This window comes from Tenrec ecaudatus, chromosome 4, assembly GCF_050624435.1.
Source record: "Tenrec ecaudatus isolate mTenEca1 chromosome 4, mTenEca1.hap1, whole genome shotgun sequence".
In the NCBI taxonomy this organism is placed as follows: domain Eukaryota; kingdom Metazoa; phylum Chordata; class Mammalia; order Afrosoricida; family Tenrecidae; genus Tenrec; species Tenrec ecaudatus.
The window spans coordinates 17,425,770-17,446,914 of NC_134533.1; the positions used below are offsets into that span (position 1 = coordinate 17,425,770).

At 59.3% G+C, this 21,145-nt stretch overlaps 1 protein-coding gene across 3 annotated transcripts in view; it reads left to right on the plus strand.

The window, feature by feature from the left end:
• The first annotated feature begins 427 nt into the window (after positions 1-427).
• The window catches only part of TNKS1BP1 (tankyrase 1 binding protein 1), a 28,953-nt gene continuing 8,235 nt past the window's right edge, over positions 428-21,145 (plus strand). The window contains exons 1-6 of one of the 3 annotated variants that reach the window (XM_075545699.1): positions 428-567; positions 3,495-3,603; positions 4,611-5,244; positions 6,599-6,668; positions 12,104-13,456; positions 15,276-17,386. In XM_075545699.1, the coding sequence (XP_075401814.1) occupies positions 3,510-3,603; positions 4,611-5,244; positions 6,599-6,668; positions 12,104-13,456; positions 15,276-17,386 (4,262 nt within the window). In that variant the 5' untranslated portion in view covers positions 428-567; positions 3,495-3,509. Of the gene's footprint in view, positions 568-644; positions 664-3,080; positions 3,222-3,494; positions 3,604-4,610; positions 5,245-6,598; positions 6,669-12,103; positions 13,457-15,275; positions 17,387-21,145 lie in introns of those variants that run through there. The other 2 variants (XM_075545701.1, XM_075545700.1) reach the window with 2 other exon arrangements.

Consider the following 21,145-nt stretch of genomic DNA (forward strand, 5'->3'; position numbering starts at 1 on the left):
CCACCGGCCTACCAGGGCTTTCACCAGGGGGCTCTAAATTACACGTGTAGGACAGCCACGTTGTGTACGTGCTCAGGAGGACTCCGAGTGGTAACAGGAAACCACTCCAGTCCGCCCAAAGCTACCTTCTTTCTACCCGGGACTCTATGGTGCGGCCTTGCGTACAGGCGCTTAGGCCTCGCCTTGGCCGCGCAGGCAGCCTCTCTAGGCGGTCGTCTCGGTGGCCGTCATCCCAGCGCTCCTAACGGCCGAGTTGCATCAGTTTCGCCGCGGCCCGGGCTGGGGCGGGCCTCTCATTTGCAACCCTCATGAATAATTAAGCACCAGGGCTCCGCTGTTCGTCGGATCTCGGGCGAGCTCCGCCTAGGCTTCCCACCACCGAGGTTGCAGGCGCTCATGAATGTTGATGAGGCGCTCTGGGGGCGTGTCCGCGGGCGGGGCGAGAGGCGTGGCCCCGCCAAGACTCCCTCTGGCTTGGTCCCGCGGTGACGGCGGCGGCGGCGGCAGTGGCGGCGGGGACTGGCGTCGAGGCGCCGAGAGGAGCGGAGCCAAATCCCCGGGGAGCGCGTGAGTGAGCGGGGGCGGGCGAGGGAGGGGGCGGGCCCGGCCAGGGGCGGGGGAGGGGCATGGGCGAAGCGGCGCCTTGCAGCCGGGGACCTCGAGGTGAGGCGGAGCGGGGGTCTCCGGGAAAGTTTGCAGGGGCGCAGGGTGCAAGGCCTGGAGCTCTTGCTGGCGGGGCCAGAAGAAAGGGGGGAGGGGTCGAGGCCCCGGGCAGGCCGAGCTGCTGGGCGACCCCCGCCTCCCCTCCCCTGGTCCGCGCCGGCCCCTCCCCTTGCCCCTCGGCACGCCCCCAGCCACCCTAGGCCTCCTGCCGGTCCGCGTCCCCAGTCCCCCGTCTGTTCCCCGGCTGCTTCGCCTCCCGCGCTCGGGTCCTCCGCGCTGCCGCCTCCTCCTCTCCGGCTGTCGCCGCCCCCTCTGTGTCCAGAGCTCCCCACTGGGCCCCTCGCCCCGGCCTTTTCTGTTTTCTCGCGGACCCTCCCTTCTCCAATAGTTTGCCCGCTGGCCCCATCGACCTCTGTGACCCCAGATGTGGCCAGACCGCCCAAGGTCCAGAAGGGTAATCCCCCTTGGCCCTGCCCCGGGGCTCTAGTTCAACCCTTCCCAGCCCCTCTGTCTTTGCCCCCTCAGCTGGTGCGCCCGAGGCTTCTGGAGGGTGGGGAGTGGTCAGAGCTGCTGCGATTCTGCAGCTTCTGGTTCCAGTCTGGTCACCTGGGGCACCTGGCTGGGGCCTGTGAGCTGCCGTGACCCCTCCCCAATTGGGGAAACCGGGAACCCACGTTCATGACTGGCTTCCAGGGCAGCTCCGAATACCCCCAGAAACGTCGCTTGGGCCCCAGGTGACAGGGTATTTCGGATTGCCCCCCCCCTTTCGAACCACCCACACCATGTCCCTGGTAGTAATGCTTAAGGACAAGGAAACCATCTCGTGTTTTTTAATTTTATTTTTTTCTGTCGTGGCTCCTCCCCCATGTGCACACTTGGCCAAGGCCCTGCTCAGTTTTTCCCCACCCACAATGGGCAGTCCTGGGTGGTTACTGACTGGCCGACCAGTTGATGGTCCTGGAGTTTCTCCATACCCTTCACACACTTTCTCTTTTATCTGGAATACCGGGGTGGGTGGGTCAAAGGGGAATAGGGTGGGCTTTGCAAAGGTTGCAGACCTGTGGTCCCTGTCCCTCCTTACACCTGGCTCCGCCCTCAGACCAGCTGAAGCATAGATAAGTGGGAGGTTGGAGAAGGTTGTTTTGTGATAAGCACCATTCCCCTTCCTTTTGATCTCAAGGGGCAGGTCTATGCCCCCCAGGCTGTGGTGCCGGAGGGTCCTGTGGGTGGGATGGTGCTCCCAGAGCCGGGATGGGAACTGAGGAGGTGGTGGAGAGTGAAGTGCAGGTGCCTGGACCATGGCGTGTGGGAGTAAAGGAATGGTCAGGGAATGCTGGCAGCTTGGGGTCCGGGGAGATGAGGTGGTTACCAGAGAGGTGTGCTCACGGGGGATGTTGTGAGTGCAATGTCAGCCCTAGTAGCTAATCGTGGTCGAACACTTGTTATCTTTTCAGCAGTTTGCATGCCTAAAAGCGATCCTAGCAGTGCAGTGGTGAGGCTCATAGGCCACCAACTTACCAACTTGCTCCAAGGGAACAAGATACGCCAGTCAGCTTCCACAAAGATTCACAGCCTTGAAAACCCTGTGGGGCAGTTCTACTCTGTTCTGTAGGGTTGCTATGGGTTGGAATTGGCTCAGTAACAATGAGTATCTATGTCATTTGAGTCTCCAAGAGCTTCTAGCCCCATTTTTCAGGGAAGGAAACTGAGGCTTAATAAAAAAAAAAAGCAATGTTCCCAAGGTCACTCAGCTACCAAGTACAGACCCACCCAGCATTTTAGTCCTGGTTCTCTGGGACCCTCTCAGTTTATGTTACGGACATGGAGGAGGGGACGCCCATTTTAACTCTGGTTCCATCCCTCTCCCCCCACCAAAACAAACAAACAAACAACCCCCCACCTCTTTCTACCAGCCCTAGACTGCTGCTGAGTGATTGTCACGGAGCCCCCTTTCCCATAGGCTGTGGCTGTTCACCTTGGCTGTCCTAGAAGGGGAACCCCAGTGAGTTTTCCCCCAGGACACTCCACCCCACCCCCCGGATGTTCTCAAGCCCTGTCCCATTCTCCCAGCCCAGGCCTGGCCGGGCTCCTCCTTCCTCTTGGCAAAGCTCTGGAAATCCAGTGGGAGGCCATTGCTATGGCAACAAGACTAGGCCCTGGCTTTACCTCATCAAATCCTATGCTGAAGCCAAAGCGATTGAGAAATTAAAGAAAAAAAAATGTATTCCAGATGTTTACTTTTTATTCCTTATTTTTCCGAGTTTGGATGAGACAGCTCTGAGGGAGGCGGGAGTAGGGCAGGGATTGGAGAGGGGGGGGTTGCAGGGGGAGAGGGAACCACTCCCAGCTGGAGGAGGCGGGAGAGAGGGGAGGAGGGTGAGCGGGAAGGGGGGGGTTAGCTGGCGGTGGGGCGGAGCCCCAGGTTGGGGAGGAGCGGGTTTTTCCCGTCTCCCATGAGGTGATTCACGCAGAGACTTCAGACTTTGCGGCCCACCTTGCTTTACCTTGCATAGGTAACTCCAGCGAGGCCGCTGGACCCAAGGAGTGCCTTGGGAACGGTAAGTGGGGTGACTTGGAGAGATTGCCAGATGGACGGAGGAGGGAGCAGTGGGTGGCTCTGGGACAGGGCTGGGAAGCACAGGATTTGGCTGCTGGAGCCTCTCTGACCTCCCCCAGCCCCCCATCGGAAGTTCTTCCTGCCCAACTCTGCCTTCTGCTAGGAGGAGGAGCATTCTCTTGGCGGCACCTACTGCCAACCCCTGGCTCTCTCCTTCTCTTCCCCGGACCTCTGCTCCCCAAGCTCATGCCCCTTGCTTCCCGTTCTCACGCAGGGCCTGCTGCATGCGATGAAAGTCTCACCTCTCAGGGAAGGCACAGACATGGCTTCCCCACCATCCCGGGAGTTGGAGGAGGAGCTGGTGCCTGCTGGCTCCGAGCCAGGTACCTACCCATGGGTGCTGGGTGGGGTGGGTGACTAGGGAGGAGGGTTGGAGGGGCTGCACCCCTTTTCCGTCTTGGTGGGTTGTGGGGGCTCTAGCATCTGGGCACCTGTGCAGGAGGCTGTGGAGACCCTGTGGGGATGTCTGAGACCTGTAGGGATCTCCCCCACCAAGCAGATCAGAGCAGCCAGGGTTCCTTGAGATGTTGCTGCTGAGCTGCATGTTGTCCACAGGGGAAACTGAGGCCAGAAGGGAGAGGTGCCTCCTCGCCTAGACTCCTTGCTGACATTGAGTTGCATGAGGGTGACACAGGGCCCTGTGTGAACGGAGGTGGCCATGAGTAATTCCAAGGTCTTTTCTCTGCCTTTGGAATGCCTTATATAGAAGGGCAATTTCTGGCCCCCCTTTTTTTTTTTTAACTGTAACAGATTGCCTTCTGTTTGGCTTAGGTCAATAGTAAAATTGCGTTCTTGATCATACACCGGATGACTGTGGGGAGGCGGGGGCCTGGGAGTGCCCCGGGTGAGGAAGCAGTGGGGAGGCAGGGTCTAGAAGTCCAGCTGGATTAAAAGTTTCCCACGGGCTGGGCTTGGGGTCCAGCGTCCCGTCATCAAGGGAAGGACTGAGATCACAGGCTGGCGGGCAGGTGGACGGGCATGGATCTGTGGACTCATTTGCCCACTTGCTCATTCTTTCATTCTTTTGATAAGAACTTATGCGCCATGCCATGTGGGAAGTAAGCAGAAATGAGATGATAGCTGGGCCCTTAAATAGCTGTAACTTATAAAAGGGGATGACCTAATCGTTTCGGGAGTTTGGAGAAGGGAGAAGATGCTTCCCAGATGCATGTGGGAAACCGGGGAAGGCTTCCCGGAAGAGGTGGCATTTGCCTTGTGCCCAGAAGAATGTGAACATTCTGAGGTTGGACGGTGGGAGATGAGGTGGCACAAGAAGTACAATTTCTACCTCCAAACTCTTCTGACAGCTGCCCCTCCCCACTTTTTGTAGGTGACCCTCCGGCCAAACCACCTGTCAAGCCCAAGCCCCGGACCTTGCCCACTAAGCCGGCCCTGCCGGCCAAGCCCACCCTGCTGGTGCCTGTTGGGCCTCGGCCACCCCGGGGCCCCCTGGCTGAGCTGCCTTCTGCCCGGAAGATGAACATGTTGGCGGGCCCCCAGCCCTATGGTGGAAGCAAGCGTCCCCTCCCATTTGCACCAAGGCCCACTACCGAGACCCCCGATGGGGGAGAAGCTGCTCGAGACAATGGGAAGGACGAGGCTGGCAAGGAGGAAGTACCCCCGCTGACCCCTCCAGCCCGATGTGCTCCCCTGGGTGGCGTGCGCAAGGCCCCCGCCCCCTTCCGCCCTGCATCCGAGCGCTTTGCTGCCACCACCGTGGAAGAGATCCTGGCCAAGATGGAACAGACCCGCAAGGAGGTCCCCGCCAGCCCAGACCGGCTCTGGGGCTCCCGGCTCACCTTCAACCATGACGGCAGTTCTCGTTACGGCCCCAGGACCTATGGTGTCACCCCCAGCCCCCGAGAGGAGGATGGCACCACCGTCTCCAGGGCATGGGCCCAGGAGGGGCCTGAGGAGTCTCCAGCTGAGAGCCAGGACAAGCACAGCAAGACTCCCAAGGAGAGGTGAGGTGTGAGGGCCTGTGGGTGCCGGGGACAGCAGCACTGTGCGCTGTGAGCAAGGCATGCTCTGGCCTGCACGTCAGTCACTCTGTTCTTCTGCCTGCTGACAGCTTCTATGTGCTTATGGGTGAGAGTCCACACGCCCTGTCTGCAAGCTGGCTTTTAGTTTCTGTATACTGAGACCTGGATCCTGTTGAGTGACAGAAATAATAGGCCCATTTCAGAGAGGAAGAGACTGAGGCCCAACAATGACTTCCCACAAGGAGGAGGCGGAGCTGGGGCCTGTGTTTGGGTCTATCTGCGTTTGAAGGCTCTGTGGAGGGCGGGAGCAGGGTGCCAGGCCTGGGCTGGGAGGGGCTGCAAGATGAGTCTGATGGGAGAGATTAGAGGCGCACATTCCTGGGAGGGTGAAGGTGCAAGCTGTGGGATTTAACCTCTGGCACGGGCCAGCAGGCGCCCTTGGGGCGGTGGGCACAGGACAGCGCAGAAGGTTGTGGTTGTGGAAGGAGGGGGCCTTTCCTTGGGGCAAAGGAGCATCAGCTGGAGGCACAGCTGTCCCTCTGGGTGACTGTGGGCCCACAGCTCCCTTCCCCCTGCTGCTGCTGCTGGGAAGGGCAGGGCTGCTGTGGTCCTAGGCCCTCCCCTGCCCTGCCTAGCTCTGCCCAACCTTACCCACCAGCCTTGCCCTTCTGTCACCTGGTACATGCCTGGAGGCAGGGCAGGGCAGGGCACCGGTGTTAACCCTTCCCAGGTAGGGCCCAGGCCAGGGTGCCTAGGAAGTCCCTGCAGCTCAGACCAAGTTCCTTCCTCCTCCCTCCTCCCCTCCATTACTCCAAGCAGGGCTCAAGAGGCACAAGTTCAGCCTTGGAAGTGCGCTCTCTCCCTCCTCCTCTTCCTGTAATCCTTCCAGAAATATTGGCAGGGCAGCTGCGACCAGCTGTAGGCTCCTTGGCTTAGGGACAGCCTTAACCCCTTAGCAGGCAGAGGAGGGAGGAGATGTCTTTTGGAGGACCACTGAGGGGAGTAAGCAAACAGGATGCTTTCTCCAAGGGGAGGAGGTGGCATTAACCCTTGCTGTGCTGGCAGGCAGTTAGCTGGCTTGAAAGTGTACTTTTTCTGTGCACCTCCCTCTCCCCCTTCTCCCTTTCCTATGGGGGGGGGGGGAGCATCTTCTCTCAGTGCGGGAGCAGCAGTAAAAATACCTGAGAATGTTCAGCCTCTGGCCCCTGTTAAAGTTGTTCACAGGCTTGCGGGGGGGGGGGGGGCTCTCCCTATCTGACTGCTTTGTGGGGACCGTGGATATTTCTGGGCCTTCAGTTCCGCCCCTCTCCTCGCCCCCCCCCCCCCTCTCTCACAGGAGCCTGGCTTCTGACGTGGCTTTCAACGGGGACCTGCCTCAGCCGGCCTGCTCTGAACCACCTGCTAGCGTGAGTCCTCCTGGGAGATGGAGGGGGGCAATGGAAGGAAGTTGTCTGTGATGGTCCGTTCCTCCTTGGAGTTCCCGTGGTGGGAACTGGTTGCACCTGAGCTCATGCATCCAGCCTCGGGCAGGCGTCTTAACTCCCTGACCAGAGCTGTCGATCACCTCGTCAGCAGGAGTGGCTCAGGCACTGGCCGTAGGGCTGTCGGGCAGTGTTTCCCGTGATCCATAGTGCTTTCACTGGCTGATTCTGGGCAGTAGATTGCCAGGCTTTTCTTCCTCATCTGTTTAGTCTGTTCGGACGCTCCACTGAAACCTGTCCACCCTGAGACTCTGCTGGCCCCTGCAATACTAGTGGTATCACTTTAGCAGCAGAGCGGTAGGCAGGCCACCATGGTGTGCCTGAGTCAGGGGGCATCACTGTTGATCCGTGCCCTGTGCTGGGCATGTCCCAGCGACAGGAACCCACCTCGACCTAGTCTCCATGGTGACTGAAGTATAGCTTCCCAAACTCACTTGGTCTACCTCTCCCCTTGGCAGGAAAACGAAACAAAACAAACTCAGCCCCTATCCCATCCCAGCAATGAAAACCTTTTGTGCTGTAGCCCACAATCCAGGATAAAGTGTAGATCTCTGCTTTTGCAGTGGCCCCTTGGATCGTCCCCCGCACCACCACCATCCCACCCCAGGGGGTGGGGTGGGGGGGAGGTAAAATGTTAGGTCCTGCAGTTTTTTCTGAGTGAGGATGAGGATGCCCAGGCTCACGGTAGGTAAGTTCTGACTCAGCCCCACATGGGGACTGAAGCAGGGTTTGGGTGGTCTGACCCCGTACCTCTAACTGTGCCTGCTTCCCTGGGTTCAGGCTCATGAAGAGCTCCCCTTTGCAGCTTACATGTCACACACACACACACAGCGTGTCCAGTGATGAAGAGGGTGGCTGCCTTCCTTCTGGAGCACTTGCTGGCTGTCACAGCCCCCTCTAGACATCGGCCTGCAGGGCACAGGCCCACACCATCGTCCCTGCCCTCAAGGAGGGTGGCCCCACACAGACCAGCAGACATACAGAGATGGTGTATCTGATCAGTGCTGCAGGGAGACCAGAGGTAGAGTGTTGAGGCGAAGGTGCAGGGGGGTAGGTCTTGCTGAGAATGTGACATGGGAGGAAGGCCAGGGAATGAGCCAGGGATGTGTGGGGCCAGCATTGTTAGCAGAGGGGACAGCAAGTACAAAGGCCCTGGGGTCTTCCTGGCAAGGAGGCCAGGGCCTCTGGGTCACAGAGAGCAAAGAAGAGATGGATGGTGGGGGACCGGGCCAGGCCCAGTTGCCTGGAGCCTTGTGAGCTGTTACAAAGACTTGGACTTGAGTAGGGGAAGAAGCCACTGGGGAGTTTGGAGGCGGGCAGAGCCTTGTGCCGACTAAGCTTTATCACGTCCTGCGCCTGCTGGGGACAGATTGAAAGTGGAGTGGATGAGTTTGAGTTTGCCCCAGATTGAAGGATGAAGCTGCTGTTTCCTGGGAGGAGTGTCTCGGCTCGGGGACACTCGGGGCAGGTGGTACGGGACATAAGAGGAGCTTGCATTTGGACATGGTGAGTTTGAGGTGCCCCAGGGACAGTCAAGGACCCAAGCCAAGGAGGCGGTGGGACCCACAGGCCGGAGCTAGCCCATGGGTGACTCCGTGCTCTCTCGGGCCCCTCGCCACCGACACTGGTTCTGATCGAGGTCACCGGACCCTGTGGTGGCAGAGTAGAGCAGCGCTCTGAAGGGTTTGATCTTTAAAAGAAAGACGTTGAACCCCCGTCTGCTGTTCCATTTGGTTAGCATCTGCTTTCTTTCACTGCTGTTGAGATGGACGTGCAGGGTGCTGGGCAGTTCGGCCGCTGCTGCGTGTACTGAGCTGTGCCGTGGATGATGGGGAAGCTTGCTGTGCTTCTTGGGTGATGGGCCATGGGCTCGTGGGGCGCCACCAGTAGCCCGACTTGCAGCATAGGGAATGCATAGGGAATGCATAGGGAACCGATCTTTTCACCACGCCAGGATTCCGCTTCTCCGTCTGGCTGTTAGCTCTGTCTCCCTAACTCCACAGCACCCTCCTGCAGAATCAACACCCAATCCCTGCCAGGGAACAGGGTACCCATTAAGCAAGGTAAGCAGCTCCTGTGCGTGCTTACCACTAATCTGTAGCAGACAGTTTTGCATGTTCTTTTCCATATCTGAGACCCATGAGAAACTGTTAGCTACACATTTTGTAAAGGGGCCCTGGTGGTGCAGTGGTTAAGCAGATGAGGAAGCAAATATCAGTCAAGTCCGGGCTTACCTCACTTGTTGGCTGAGCCATCCCTGCCCTTAGCTGATCTTTTGAGTTGTTGTTGTGTGCTGTTAAAAGACTAGGCGGACCCCGGTGGCATAGTGGTTACACAGGGCTCTGCTACCCTCGAGGTTAGCAGTTTGAAGCCACCAGTCGTCTGCCAGGGCAAGTTGAGACTTTCTACTAGTGTGAAGAGTTGCAGTCTTGGAAAGCTGCATGGGCAGTTCTGCCCTGTCCTGTAGGGTCACCGTGAGACAGGAAGGTGTGGTGGTTTTTTTTTTTTTCTAAAAAAAAACGTGGTTCACTGAAGTAGTCCTGGTGGCATTGGGCTGCTACCTGTAACCACAAGGTCACCAGTTTGAAACTACCAGCTGCTCCTCGGGAGAAAGATGAGGCTTTCCATTCCTGTAAAGAGTTAGGGTCTCGGAACCCCCCAGAGGAAATTCTACCATGTCCTATAGGGTCATTCCTACATTGGAGTCAACTCAGTGGCAGTGGTTTGGAGTTTTATGTGATGCAGTGGTGTGAATCCATAGCCCTAGAGCCCCTGTCAGGGCGTTACAAGATGCAGTCAGCCCGACCGCAGTGCGTTGGGGGTTTTGGTGTGCTGTTGGGTTTCAAGAACAGGTTAGAGGGTATTTTGGTTTAAAGTTTAAAGAGTGTGCCTCAGGGCAATAGTTCATAAAGTCTGGATTCCATGAAAATTCTGTAAGGTTTTAACCCTACCCCCACCCCTCCAAAAAAGAAAGAGATACATTATTTTATAGCAATAACAAAGTGTACTTTATTTGGGGGGAAAAATCCGTAAGGTTTTCGGTGGCTGGTTTTTCAGAAGTCGATCACCGGGCCTTTCTTCTGAGGCGCCTGTGGGTGGACTCTAGCCCCCAGCGCTTCGGGTAGCAGCCATGATCTTTAACTGCATGCGCCACCCACGGGCTCCTTCCCCAGGGCAGGTACTCTGGCCACCATCTGGCTGAGATGCCCAGGGAGCAGGCGAAGCTGTAGGAGGGGAGAGGAGCCAGGACCAAGCAAGCCCTTGGCGTTCCTGGATTCAGACAGGGGGAGAAGACTGGGAAGGCAGTGGGAGGAAGCTGGTCGCATCACAGACGGTGAATGTCTTGGAGGAGGGTGGGGCATGCGCCCTGCCCGGCGTGCCCAGTGCTTCTGACAGGCAAAGTCAGATGAGCTCTGAGAGTCATAGGAGGTCATTGGAGACTTCGGCATGTGTGGAGTGGGCTCCAGAGGCACTGGGACAAGAGGAAGGAACTAGCCAGTGGATGTGGGCACTGCATTTGGGAGAGTGGGCCGTAGCTGGAGTGAGTGAGGGGTGGGCTGATTCAAGATGGTGCTGTATTTTTGTGGGAATTAGAGCAGTTTGCTCCTGGAACTGAACCAGCAGGGAGGGAGAAATCAATTATGCTGTTCAGGGAGGAGGAGATGGCCTTGGGATAGGACAGTTCAGCCTGGTAGCCAGGGGCATGGGGTGGGCATGCCGTCTGCTGGAGGTCTCCTTGTTCTTGGGCAACAGGAAGCAAGACCATCATTGAGAGGGAGCATGGGGAAGAGGGGCTCAGGGGAGAAGGTGCAAAGTTGCCCTCTGGGAGAACAGGGGTGCAGCAGGCTCCTGTGGGAGGCTGTCACCGGAGGCCCAAGAGATCATCAAGGCGTGATATGTGCTCCTCTCCAGCCACATGCTGGGGCCTCTGTGCTGCTGCAGGTGGTGGAGAGCCAGAGAGGAGGAAGCACGGGGGGTGAGGATTGTACCCAAAGGTGACTTTAATGGGGGTCAAAAGAGAAGTGAGGAGGAATGGGAAACAGTGGCAAGTAGGTAGGGTCCTTGGATTCCTGGCCAAGGGATCGAGAGGATTGCAAGGGTTGAATGGGCTGGACAGATAAGGGGGGCGGGGCCGTGGGGGACTTGCAGTGAGGTTCGGAGTGGTTGTAGTGATTGTAAGGACGAGGTCTGGGTGTGAACCTGGCAGAGGGTGAGACACTGGAAATCAAGGGCCAGAGAGCCAGGATGGTAGAAGGGGCTGTGTGGCTGCTGGGGTCACCTAAGCGTTACAACAGGCGTCGGTTGGGTTGGAGACGACGTTCCACCCAGCCGTCTGTCCACAGCCGTTTGTGGGCTGCTTTGGCAGAGCTTTCAGGCTAAGACGGACTGCAAAGACAGGCCTTGAGTTCTGCCGGCAGAAATCAGCCAGGGGCGACTCGGTGGGTGGGATCGCTCAGAGCTTCAGCTGATCCTTCCTGGGGCCAGTGCCAGGATCTAGGAGGGTGCAGCCAGCAGAGAAGGAGGGGGTGGCCTGGTCCAGTGGACCACACCACCGAGGGGCTGTGGTGGGACAGGCTGAGAGTGAGAGTGTCCACACTGGTGTTTGTGCTGAGGGGAGGGAATGGAAGGGGCCTGGAGCAGCAAGCCCAGGGCCTGTGGGGTGGCGATGGGGGAGACACAGCACCCTAGGGAGAGTAGCAAGGGAAGCATGACCTCCGGGGGCCAGAGGCCAAAGGACAGATGGAGCCGGTTTCCTTCATTGTCTGGGCACAGGCTGAATGGAGTGGTCATCTGTCCCTTCCCGCCCCTCTCACACAGCCCTTCTTTTGCTGAATCCTGGCCGGAGAGGCCTGGGGTGTGCATCCTGCCCTGATACTTGCCTAACTCTGTCTCAGGGACCTGGTTGCCAGGGTGCTGATTTACAGACAGGGAAGCTGAGGCTCCGGGGTGGTGGTGGTGGGGGGGGCACCTGACCACCGTACAGAAGGACACGCAGTTTGCATGAGGCAATGCCTTCTTGTCGTCCTCCCCCCGCCCCAAGTGGGCTTTCCTGTCCCCCAAGGTCCCCCTGGTCCTCAGGCAGTGTTGGCAGCTGTGGAGTGCCTGGAGTGCCCGTCTACCCTGACACACTGCTTCCGGAGCTGGTATGGAGGGGCCGTATGCTGGCATGCAGGGTTGCCCCGAGCTCATGACCCTGAGTGTAGGAAGCCCTGCCCAAGCCGGGCTTCAGAACCACTTCTAGATGATGAGATGATACCTCCTCCTCCTCCCTCCTGGCCTGTGGGGTCAGCTGATCTCGGCCATCCTGCCCTTGCTGAGAGGTGAGTGATGACTGATGGCTCTTGACCTTTATCTTGCAGGTTTCCAAGCCTCAGGACCCCTCGGAGCTGGCCCTTGCCTCAGACAATGGAGTTTGTGTTGTCAGTCCTGGCGATGTCTCCAGCTCTGTGCCTGATCCTCCCTGTCCAGGCTCACCTGAAGACAGCCCTCCCCACCCCGCTCTGCTCCCAGGAGCCCAGAGCCCTGAAGCTCCCAGGGCTTCTCCCCTGCCCCCAGTGACTCCCGAATCTCCGAGGCCAGCCCTGCTGGACGAAGACTCCTGCCACCCCCCTGACCCAGGGCATCCTGCTGAGGGCACTCCTGAGGTCCCAAGGCCCTGTAGCCTTACCTTGGAGAAGGACTTGGGGTGCCAGAGCCCTGAGCACCTCTCAGCCAGCTCGCTCCGGCCTCTGATCGAGGGGGGCGAGTTCCCGAACCTTACGCAGACATTTTCATCAGAGGAAGCCATGGTGGCTGAAGGTCCCCCAGACTTCCGCCTACCCAGCTTGGCTCAGCGCCGGTTCTCTGAAGGTGTGCTCCGGCCACCCAGTCCGGACCGGGAGCGGCTCGGGGGCTCACTGGCTGCCCTAGCCCCTGCCCAGGAGAACCAGGTGGCCCTGGGTCGGCCCTTTGGGAGCGGCACCGATTCCAACTGGAGCCTCTCTCAGTCATTTGAGTGGACCTTCCCCACGAGGCCCTCCGGCCTGGGCACTTGTCGACTGGACTCGCCGCCCCCCTCTCCCATCACGGAAGCCACCGAGGCTGCCGAGGCTGCTGCTGAGGCCGGCTACTCCCCTGTATCCATCTGTGAAGCAGCCGTGTGTGAGCAGGAGCGAGGGGTGCGGGCTGCGCCCGAGGGGCTGGGACAGCCGAGTTCCCGGCTGCAGGAGGGTGATCCTGGAATCTCCCCTACCCAGAAGGGTGACTGGGTGAGTCACCCTCAGCCCCTGCCTACAGTGGTGGGCCTGTCTGGCCCCGCTACCTTGCTGCAGGCCCAGGAGAGGTATGAAGAGCGGGAGCCTCTGGCCGGGCAGGAGTCCCCCCTTCCTCTAGCCACCAGGGAGGTGGCCCTGCCCATCCTGGAGCCCATCCTGGGGCAGCGGCAACCAGCACCCCCTGACCAGCCTTGCATCCTATTTGCTGATGCCCCTAACGCAGCCGGGCAGGTATTGCCTTCAGAGGCGGAGGCTGTGACCCTGGCCCAGGCTGAGACCACCCAGCCCAGGATGGAGGCCCCAGCCCCCTGCAGGGCCTCCCCAGAGACTGTGGGTCCTGGAAATAGCTCCCGATGGCTGGATGACCTCCTGGCTTCGCCACCACCCAGCACTGGCAGTGCGAGGCGGGGAGCCGGATCTGAGCCGAAGGACGCCCAGACCCCTGGCAGCTGCTCTGAGGTGAGGGTGCAGCCTCAGGGAGGTGCCCTGATGGGTGGGGGTGGGTGGATGGGGCTTCATCCTTTCTACTCCTCTGTTTTATAGGTCAAGAGCTTGGAGTACAGCTGTGAGCAGGGTTTAGCCAATGGGTTGATGGCACTGGGGGCAGTGAGGGTCCAGGACCCCTGGCCTCCTGTGCTCTGTGCTCTGGGATGCTGTCTCTCTTAACAAACCCCAAACCAAACTCCCTGCCATCGAGTCGCTGCCCCTGTGTGTTTCTGAGACGGTAACTTCTCGGCGGTGGAAAGCCATTTCCCGAGCTGCTGGTGGTTTCCCACTGCAGGTCTTGCTGTCAGTAGCCCAGCGCTGAGCCACAGCGCCACCAGGGCTCAGTCCCCATTAACAGGAGATGTGGGAAGTGCTTAGCAGCTAGTCCGGGAGTCCCCTCCCCTCTGAGAGGCAGAGGAGGCAGAGGTGTGGTTCAGTCCCAGGCCCCAACCTTTGCTTAGCCCCAGGTAACCTGGAACCTGTCACCTCTCTTGCCAGGTGCCTTGGTTTCTGCAGTTGGGAAGTGGGGCTAGCTGGTATTGACCATCTCATTGGGGGTCAGTGACTCCGAATTCATGTAAGGTGTAAAGACTGGTGCCTGGTGGGTCTGTGTGCTGAAGAGGCTTTGGCTGGAGGAGCGCTTTCTCTTAGCGCTAAACCCAGGGCCTGCGTTGGAGCTGGGGGCGGAGGCCCATCAGACGCTTAGGCAAGGTTTACCCAGCAAGTTGGGGCCAGGCCGACCCAGTGCCCTTTTGAGTTCGAGGGCTAGAGTCCAGGTGGCTTTTGAAATTTATTTTCCTAGCTGGCCTGGGCTGGTGGGGGCGGGGCAGGAAAGGAGGCGGAGCCTCGGCAGGGTGGAGGGGGGTGAAGGAGGAGGAGCAGGAAGGGGTTAAGGCTGGGCTGGTTCCTGCAGCTCGGGGTTCGGGTGACTCAACTGGCTTCTGGGCGGGGCCGTTGGAGCCGCAGCTGCTCCAGAGGGAACGGGCCCAGGGGCGAGCGGGCAGCTGTAGGACAGGTCCGGGCGAAAGGAGCAGCTCAGCCCTGTCCTGGTGCCGTCCCGCCGCACCCAGCTAGCTGCTCGGGGCGGGCACGCGCGTGGGGCGGGTGGGCGTAGGTCATGGCCGAGACTGGGGAGGCCAGCATGTCCGTCCTGGAGCGGCTGCTGGCCAACGCGGCTCTGCGTGATGAGACCGGCCGGCTCCGCCGGCCTGAGCCCCCGGTGTGCCCTCCTGTGGGGGTGAGTCTGGGAAAGTGGAATGGAGTTGGGGGCGCCCCCAGGCAGAGATGAGAGGACTCCCAGGGCTGCACTAAATAAGCGGTAGTGGTCCCAGAGGGAGGGAGGGTAGCAGGACGGGCAGGGAACTTTGGGGAGACCTGCAAGTTAGGGTTGTGTCAAGAGTCTTGTCTTGGAAAGGAGCTGCTGTGGGACTTTGGGTCCTGAACCTTTCTGGTTGAAAGTGCCCCTTCTACCCCACCCCTCTTACTGGCGAGCTTGCCCCTGGCCCCCAGCCAAGTGTTGCCCAAGCAGGACAGTGGGGCATCCATTGATACCGGCTGCCTGCCACGCACTGTGCTCAGTTCTTGGCTCTGGTGCCCGGTTAATCCTGCACTAGCCCTACACCGCTGTGAGGATGAGGTTCCTGGGCCCAGAGGGGTGTAGGAGTTTGTTCAAGGTCACACAGTTGGGCTCTCACCCAGACTGGTGCAGGCTTTGGGCACTGGGCAGCGCCGTCTGCTGTTCTGGGCTGACCTTAAGCATTGTTTCTTTGTCTCTCTTTTTTCTGGTTCCCAGGGACTCCTAGGCTGGGCCCAGAAAGATCTGCAGAGTGAATTTGGGATTGCCGCGGACCTTCAACCTAGCAGATTCAACTCTTCTAGCTGGTCCCAAGATGCCTCCCAGGAGTACAGCTTTGGGAGTGTGAGCCCCAGAGGAGACCCTGGCCTTGGGGAGAATGACTGGGCCAGCAAGTATGGGCAAGGAGTTGGGGAAGGGAGCTCCAGCAAGTGGGCCAGCCGGTGTGGCATTGGCCCGGAGCCGGAGGCTGGCAGTGGCACGGGGAGGGAGGATGCTGCTGGGGGTGGGCTCGCCGCCCATGACCGGGTGATTGGAAAGCCAAACCTGCTGGGCGCAGCACAGAGCCCCGAGGCCACACCACAGGACTGGGAGTTCCAAAGCCGAGACTCCCGGGGTACTTACTCTAGCCAGGATGCGGAACTCCAGGACCAGGAATTCGGGAAGCGAGATTCTCTGGGAGTGTACACTGGACAGGATGCAGGTCTGGGGAACTGGGACTTTGGGAAGAGAGAGTCTCTGGGTGCTTACACCAGCCAGGACGCCCATGACGAGCAGGACCCTGAGCTGGGGACGAAGGACCCACTTGGTCCCTACAGCAACCCGGATGTGGACCAGCATGGCCCAGGGTTTGAGGAGAGAGAGGCTGCGCTGGGCGCCTTGGGCGGGGTATGTGATGTGGATGCTCAAGGCCTGGCTTTGGAGCCGGGCGTTGGAGCCTGGATGAGTGGCTACAGCAGCGGAGGCAGTGCCGCCCTCCTCGCCTCCCAGGACCGTGGCTTCAGTGCTGGCTTCAGCCCGCAGGACGCCCAGCAGCAGGACGAGGAGTTTGAGAAGAAGGTGCCGGGCGGTGGAGACAGCCGGAGCCAGACGAGTTCTGATGCAGGCCACCTGGAAGCTGGGGAGCCTGGGGCCCTGTTCAGTGCCAGCACCCCCCAGCCACAAGACAGGGTGCTCGGGCCGGGGGAGCCAGGTGGCAGCGCTGCCACCCCGGAGGTCAGTGGGGTGCAGGGCAGGCAGCAGGTGGGTGCCCAGAGTCCTGGCGACCCCGACCTGGCGGAGCAGGAGCAGGGGACGCGGGGCTGGGCTACAGAGTTCAGCCTCGGCGTTGTCCCAGCTCAGCCGACAGCAGTAGTATTCAGTGGCGGGCGTCCAGACTGGAATGACAGCTTCTGCTCCGAGAGGAGCCCCCAGTTTGGCATCATTGGCAACGACAGAGCTGGCAGTGCCGGCCTGAGCCCTTCTGGCCAGGTAGGAGGGGGCCCTTTTGTGCCCCAGGGGAAGACCACAGCCATGGACTGGACTGACCAACTAGGCCTCAGGAACCTGGAAGTGTCCGGCTGTTTGGGTGCTGATGGCCCGAGTGAAGCCAGGGAGGCTGCTGCGGGAGAGATGGGCTGGTCAGACAACCTGGGTCTGAGGGACGTGGATCTGAGCCCTTTGGAGACGAGGGGCTCAGAGGATCCCAAAGCGATCCCAGTCAGGGAGGAGGACTGGACTTCTGATATCAGGGTGGGGGAGGCAGGAGGCCACTGTCAGGCTAGGGAGAGTGGCGTGGGGCAGACTGACTGGTCTGGTGTGGAGGTTGGCGAGTTCCTCAAGTCAAGGGAGCATGGAGTGGGGCAGGCTGACTGGATGCCTGACCTCGGCCTGAGAAACATGGCCCCAGGCGCAGGCTGCAGCCCCGGGGAGCCCCGAGAGCTTGGGGTAGGCCAGATGGACTGGGGCAACAACCTGGGCCTGAGGAATTTGGAGGTGCCCTGTGATGAGGCAGGGGAGTCCCCTGAGCCACGAGGATGTGGTGTGGGGCAGATGGACTGGGCCCAGGACCTTGGGTTGCGGGACACGGAGGTTTCTGGGGGCCTCCCTATAGCCCGAGAGCATGGGGTGGGCGAGGTCAACCAGTGCCCAGAGCTGGACCACAGGAGCAATGGGGGCCTGTCACCAGACCTGGAGGCCAGGGACCTCACAGAGGCCAGGGAGCTGGGAGTTGGTGAGACGAGTGTACCAGAGACCCCCGCCGAAGACGCCGACTCCTCGCCTCCCGCAGAGCCCCCTCCTACAGACCCCAGGATAGAGACAGCAGATGACGTTGCCGGCTGTCGAGCCAGGTAAGGGAATCCTGCCTCTTGGGGCGGGAGGGAATGTGATGACTGGCTGAAGAAGCCTCTTTTCCCAAGGACGCCGAGGGATTGGGAAGCTGAGACATTCTAGCAGTTTAGTTTGGCTTTAGAAATCACTGAAACGTGGTGCAGATAAGTCTGTTCTCTGGAGAGGAATGGCCTGTGGGAGACTTGTGCAGGGGACCGGCTGCTGTCACCCCCTTGTGTTTTAGTTTGTGTAGACTAGAGAAACAAATCCACAGAAACTCGTGTGTGTGTGTGTATGTATAAGAAAAAGGTTTAATACAAGAGCAATTGAATATTGAGAAAACATCCCAGCCTAGTCCAGATCAAGTCCATAAGACCGATATCCCATGTGTCCAATACCAATCCATAAAGTCCTCTTCAGACTCACGAAACACATGCAATGATGCAAAATGCAGGACAATCACAGACCAGTGGGTGCAAAGTCTTCTGGATCCAGTGGCATTGTAAGTAATCTCAGCACTGGCAGAGGTCTCCACGTGCCTACTCATGGTCTGGGTACTAGCACAGTTCCACGTGTCTTGCCAGGTGGTACAAAGTCTCCTAGGGAATGAGCTGAGAGAGAGTCTCCCGCCTTCAAGGAGGAAAATCCAGGAGTTCCCAGAATTCTCAGGAGAAGGCCATGCCCACACAGAGACCTCATTGGTTTTATCTTGATTGACAGGCTAGACTCCACCCCTTCACTCTTAATCCTCTCAAGTCCCAAATTGACACCAGATTATGTAACTACCACACCTCTGGAGGTTCTGTTCTTGTGGTCCCTGCCCGGTGTACCGCAGCTCTTGTGCATCCTTGACCCTGGGGGTCAGAGATGACCCTGGGCCAGGGAACATGTGGCCCAATGCACTGTAAAACTCAGAACTCATTGCCATTGGAGTAGATTCTTACAGCAATCCTACAGGACAGGGTGGAACTGCGGGGTTTCCAAGACTAACTCTTTACAGTTGTAGAAAGCCCTGTCTTTCTCCCTCAGCGTGGCTGGTGGTTTCGAACTGCGGACCTCGTGGTTAGCAGTCCAATACATAACCACTGTGCCACAGGGCTTGTCCAATCCACTATAGGGCGGTGCAAATGGTTAAGTACTTTGACCACTAACCGAAAGGTTGCTGGTTCAGACCCACCCAGAGGTGCCTTGGCACAGGCCTGGCGACCACTTCTGAAAGCTCACAGCTGGAACACCCTCTGGCACAGCCCTCCTCTGCGAAGTAGGGTTGCCCTGAGTCGGGGCTAATGTGAGGGCCCCGCTATAGCAACAGCTCTGCATGGCAGGAGTGGCCCGTGGGTTCTCCCTGACGCCAGGAACTGGGTGCTCCTTCCCGGCTCTGGCACAGGGCCATAAGAGTGTTGGTTTCAGAACCGCCTGAAGGCTGTTGGGACCTGGCTCTTGGCCCCGTGACCTTGGCCTCCATGCCCAAAGCTGTTCAAAGAGAGAGAACTTTGGAAAGAACAAAGTGGATATGTGAGCCAGCCACAGTCAGTCTGACCGACCTTTCTGTTCCGAACCCAGTGGAGGTGATTTCGCTCTAGAAAGGGTGCTGAAAAGCCATGTGTCTCCTTAGGAACGTTTCTCTCTACCACACATGCGAGGGCTCTGCTCCCTCTCCTGACTTGGAGAGCTTCTCCTGGGCCCGTGGGGCAGAAAGGGAGGGTGGTGTGGGAAGATTTGAGTGGGAGGAGGGGAGAGGGGCCAGGAAGCTTCTGGTACCTGCGGGATCGGAGAAGCTCAGGGAGAGGTGTTAAGCAAGGGAAAGTGGTCAGAACAGGCTCTGGGGCGGAGGGCCTAGGAGGCCACCCAGGGGAGCTGAGGAGGGAGCTCTCTGGGATGCAGGCTTTTGGGGTGAGGGAAGACTAAAGGGTGCATGCACTCAGAACCTCAGTTTCTCACGTGTAGGCTTGGGCTGTCATTTTTTGTCATGGGAGCGTGGTGGGTACGCAGTTGCTCCAGGTGCCTGTGGTACTCAGCCTGTTGCCTGCCCTTGTCCTCACAGCTGCCCTGTGGAGCAGCAAAGGGCGGGAGGGGGGGGGGGATGCTTACCTGCTCCAGTTCCTGGGTGGCGGGGGTGGGGTAGTGCCACTTGCTTCAGGATGCTGCTTCACCTGGCTGCTCTCTGGCATCCTGATTACGAGCTGTTTTGAGGGGTGGCCCCTGCTCGCACCCTGTCTAGGGCAGCAGCAGGGAGAGGGGCCCACAGCCTCCGCCTCCCTTTCTCGAAGAGAGAGCGCAGGCCCTACATGGCCGATTGTGAAGCTACCTGTCCACCCTACTCCCTATTCTGCCTCTGTAGCCAGGAGAGGCTGTCTAGAGGCTGTAGGCCGGCTGGGATCCAGGCCTGCAAGGCTGAAGGTTGGAGTCCCCCCACTAGCACCTGGGAAGAAAGGCCTGGCCTTCTTCTTGTGAATAAGAAGAACCCCCAGTGGAGCACAGTGGCATTCTGACTCATGTGCAGTCACTACGAGCCTCAGGAAGGGCGGGCTGGGGGTAGTGGGGGAGGGCGGAGTGACCTCAGGAGGCCGCTGTAGATTTTCAGTGTGAGTTCTCTGGCTCTGTGAAGGTAGGCCGGCCCGTATGAGTGTGGCTTGAATTTAGCGCACCCCTGGGGGGAGGGGGGTTACCGGTGAACTGTGTGCTTCCCCCATTGCCCTGGAGGGCTGGTCTAAGTTGTGTGCTGTGTTCAGAACACCCATCCATGCGTCACTGTGATCACAGAGGAGGCTGTCGTCTCCACTAGTGTGTGAGACAGTGAGAAGCACAGCCACGGAAACTCCTGTGACCTGTCTAAGGAGCCCTGGCAGCACAGCTAACGGCGAGGTTGGCGGTTCAAGTGCACCTGTCGCTCCCTAGGAGAAAGATGAAGCAGCCTTAGAAACCAACAGGGTAGCCGCGAGTCGGGATCCGGTGGGTTTCAGTTTGGTTGCCGTTCCACCTGGCGTTTCCCAAGGGTGGGTTGACGGGTGCATGCCGTAGGGCAGCTTTAGTCTGCGGCACGTTTCTTGGAGGCCCATCTCCACCTCTGAGACAGGCCTCTTCAGGCTCACCTATACTTCACGGGGCTGCGGTGATGTCCGAGGGACAACACGCCCTGTAAGACCGGGGAGCTGCTCCCTTGGGGGCGGATGGCTGTATCCCCCCTACCCTGCGCTAGTCCCTGGTATTTGTATCTGTTTTGAAAATTGAAACTGACCTGTCCCTACACTGAGATCCTTGGGGGCATGGCTGTCACTGTCTGTCTGTCGGATGAAGGGCCCCGATGGCGGTCGGTGACTGCTGTGAGAAGACTAGTGTGGGAGCAGGGTGGTGTGCGGAGTCGGGGTGGTTAATGCGGCGTGGACTCTAGTGCACGGCGGCCCCACGCTGTAAAACCAAGCCCCTTGGGGCTGCCGATGACTGGTTTTCAGAAGTCCCTTGCCATTTGACAGGTGAAGCAACTGAGCCTTAGAATGCGCCCCTGTCTTGGCCAAAGCCTTGGGTGTCGGAAGTGATGGTCCCAGGTCTGGACCAGGGTCAGCACCTAGCTTCCCAACTGGGCGGGCCTCAGCTTGTGTATGTTCTGGACACCTAAGAGGTAGACAAGTGGGTCCCAAGGTGAGGGTCCCAGCTGGGGACTGAGCTAGTAACGGGATATTCCTTGCCTTCCCTGGGGCTCTCCACCCCCCCCCTCCCCATGGGTACCCCCGGAGCCCACCCAACTCCCACCCTGACCTCTGTCCTTGTGGCTCAGGATC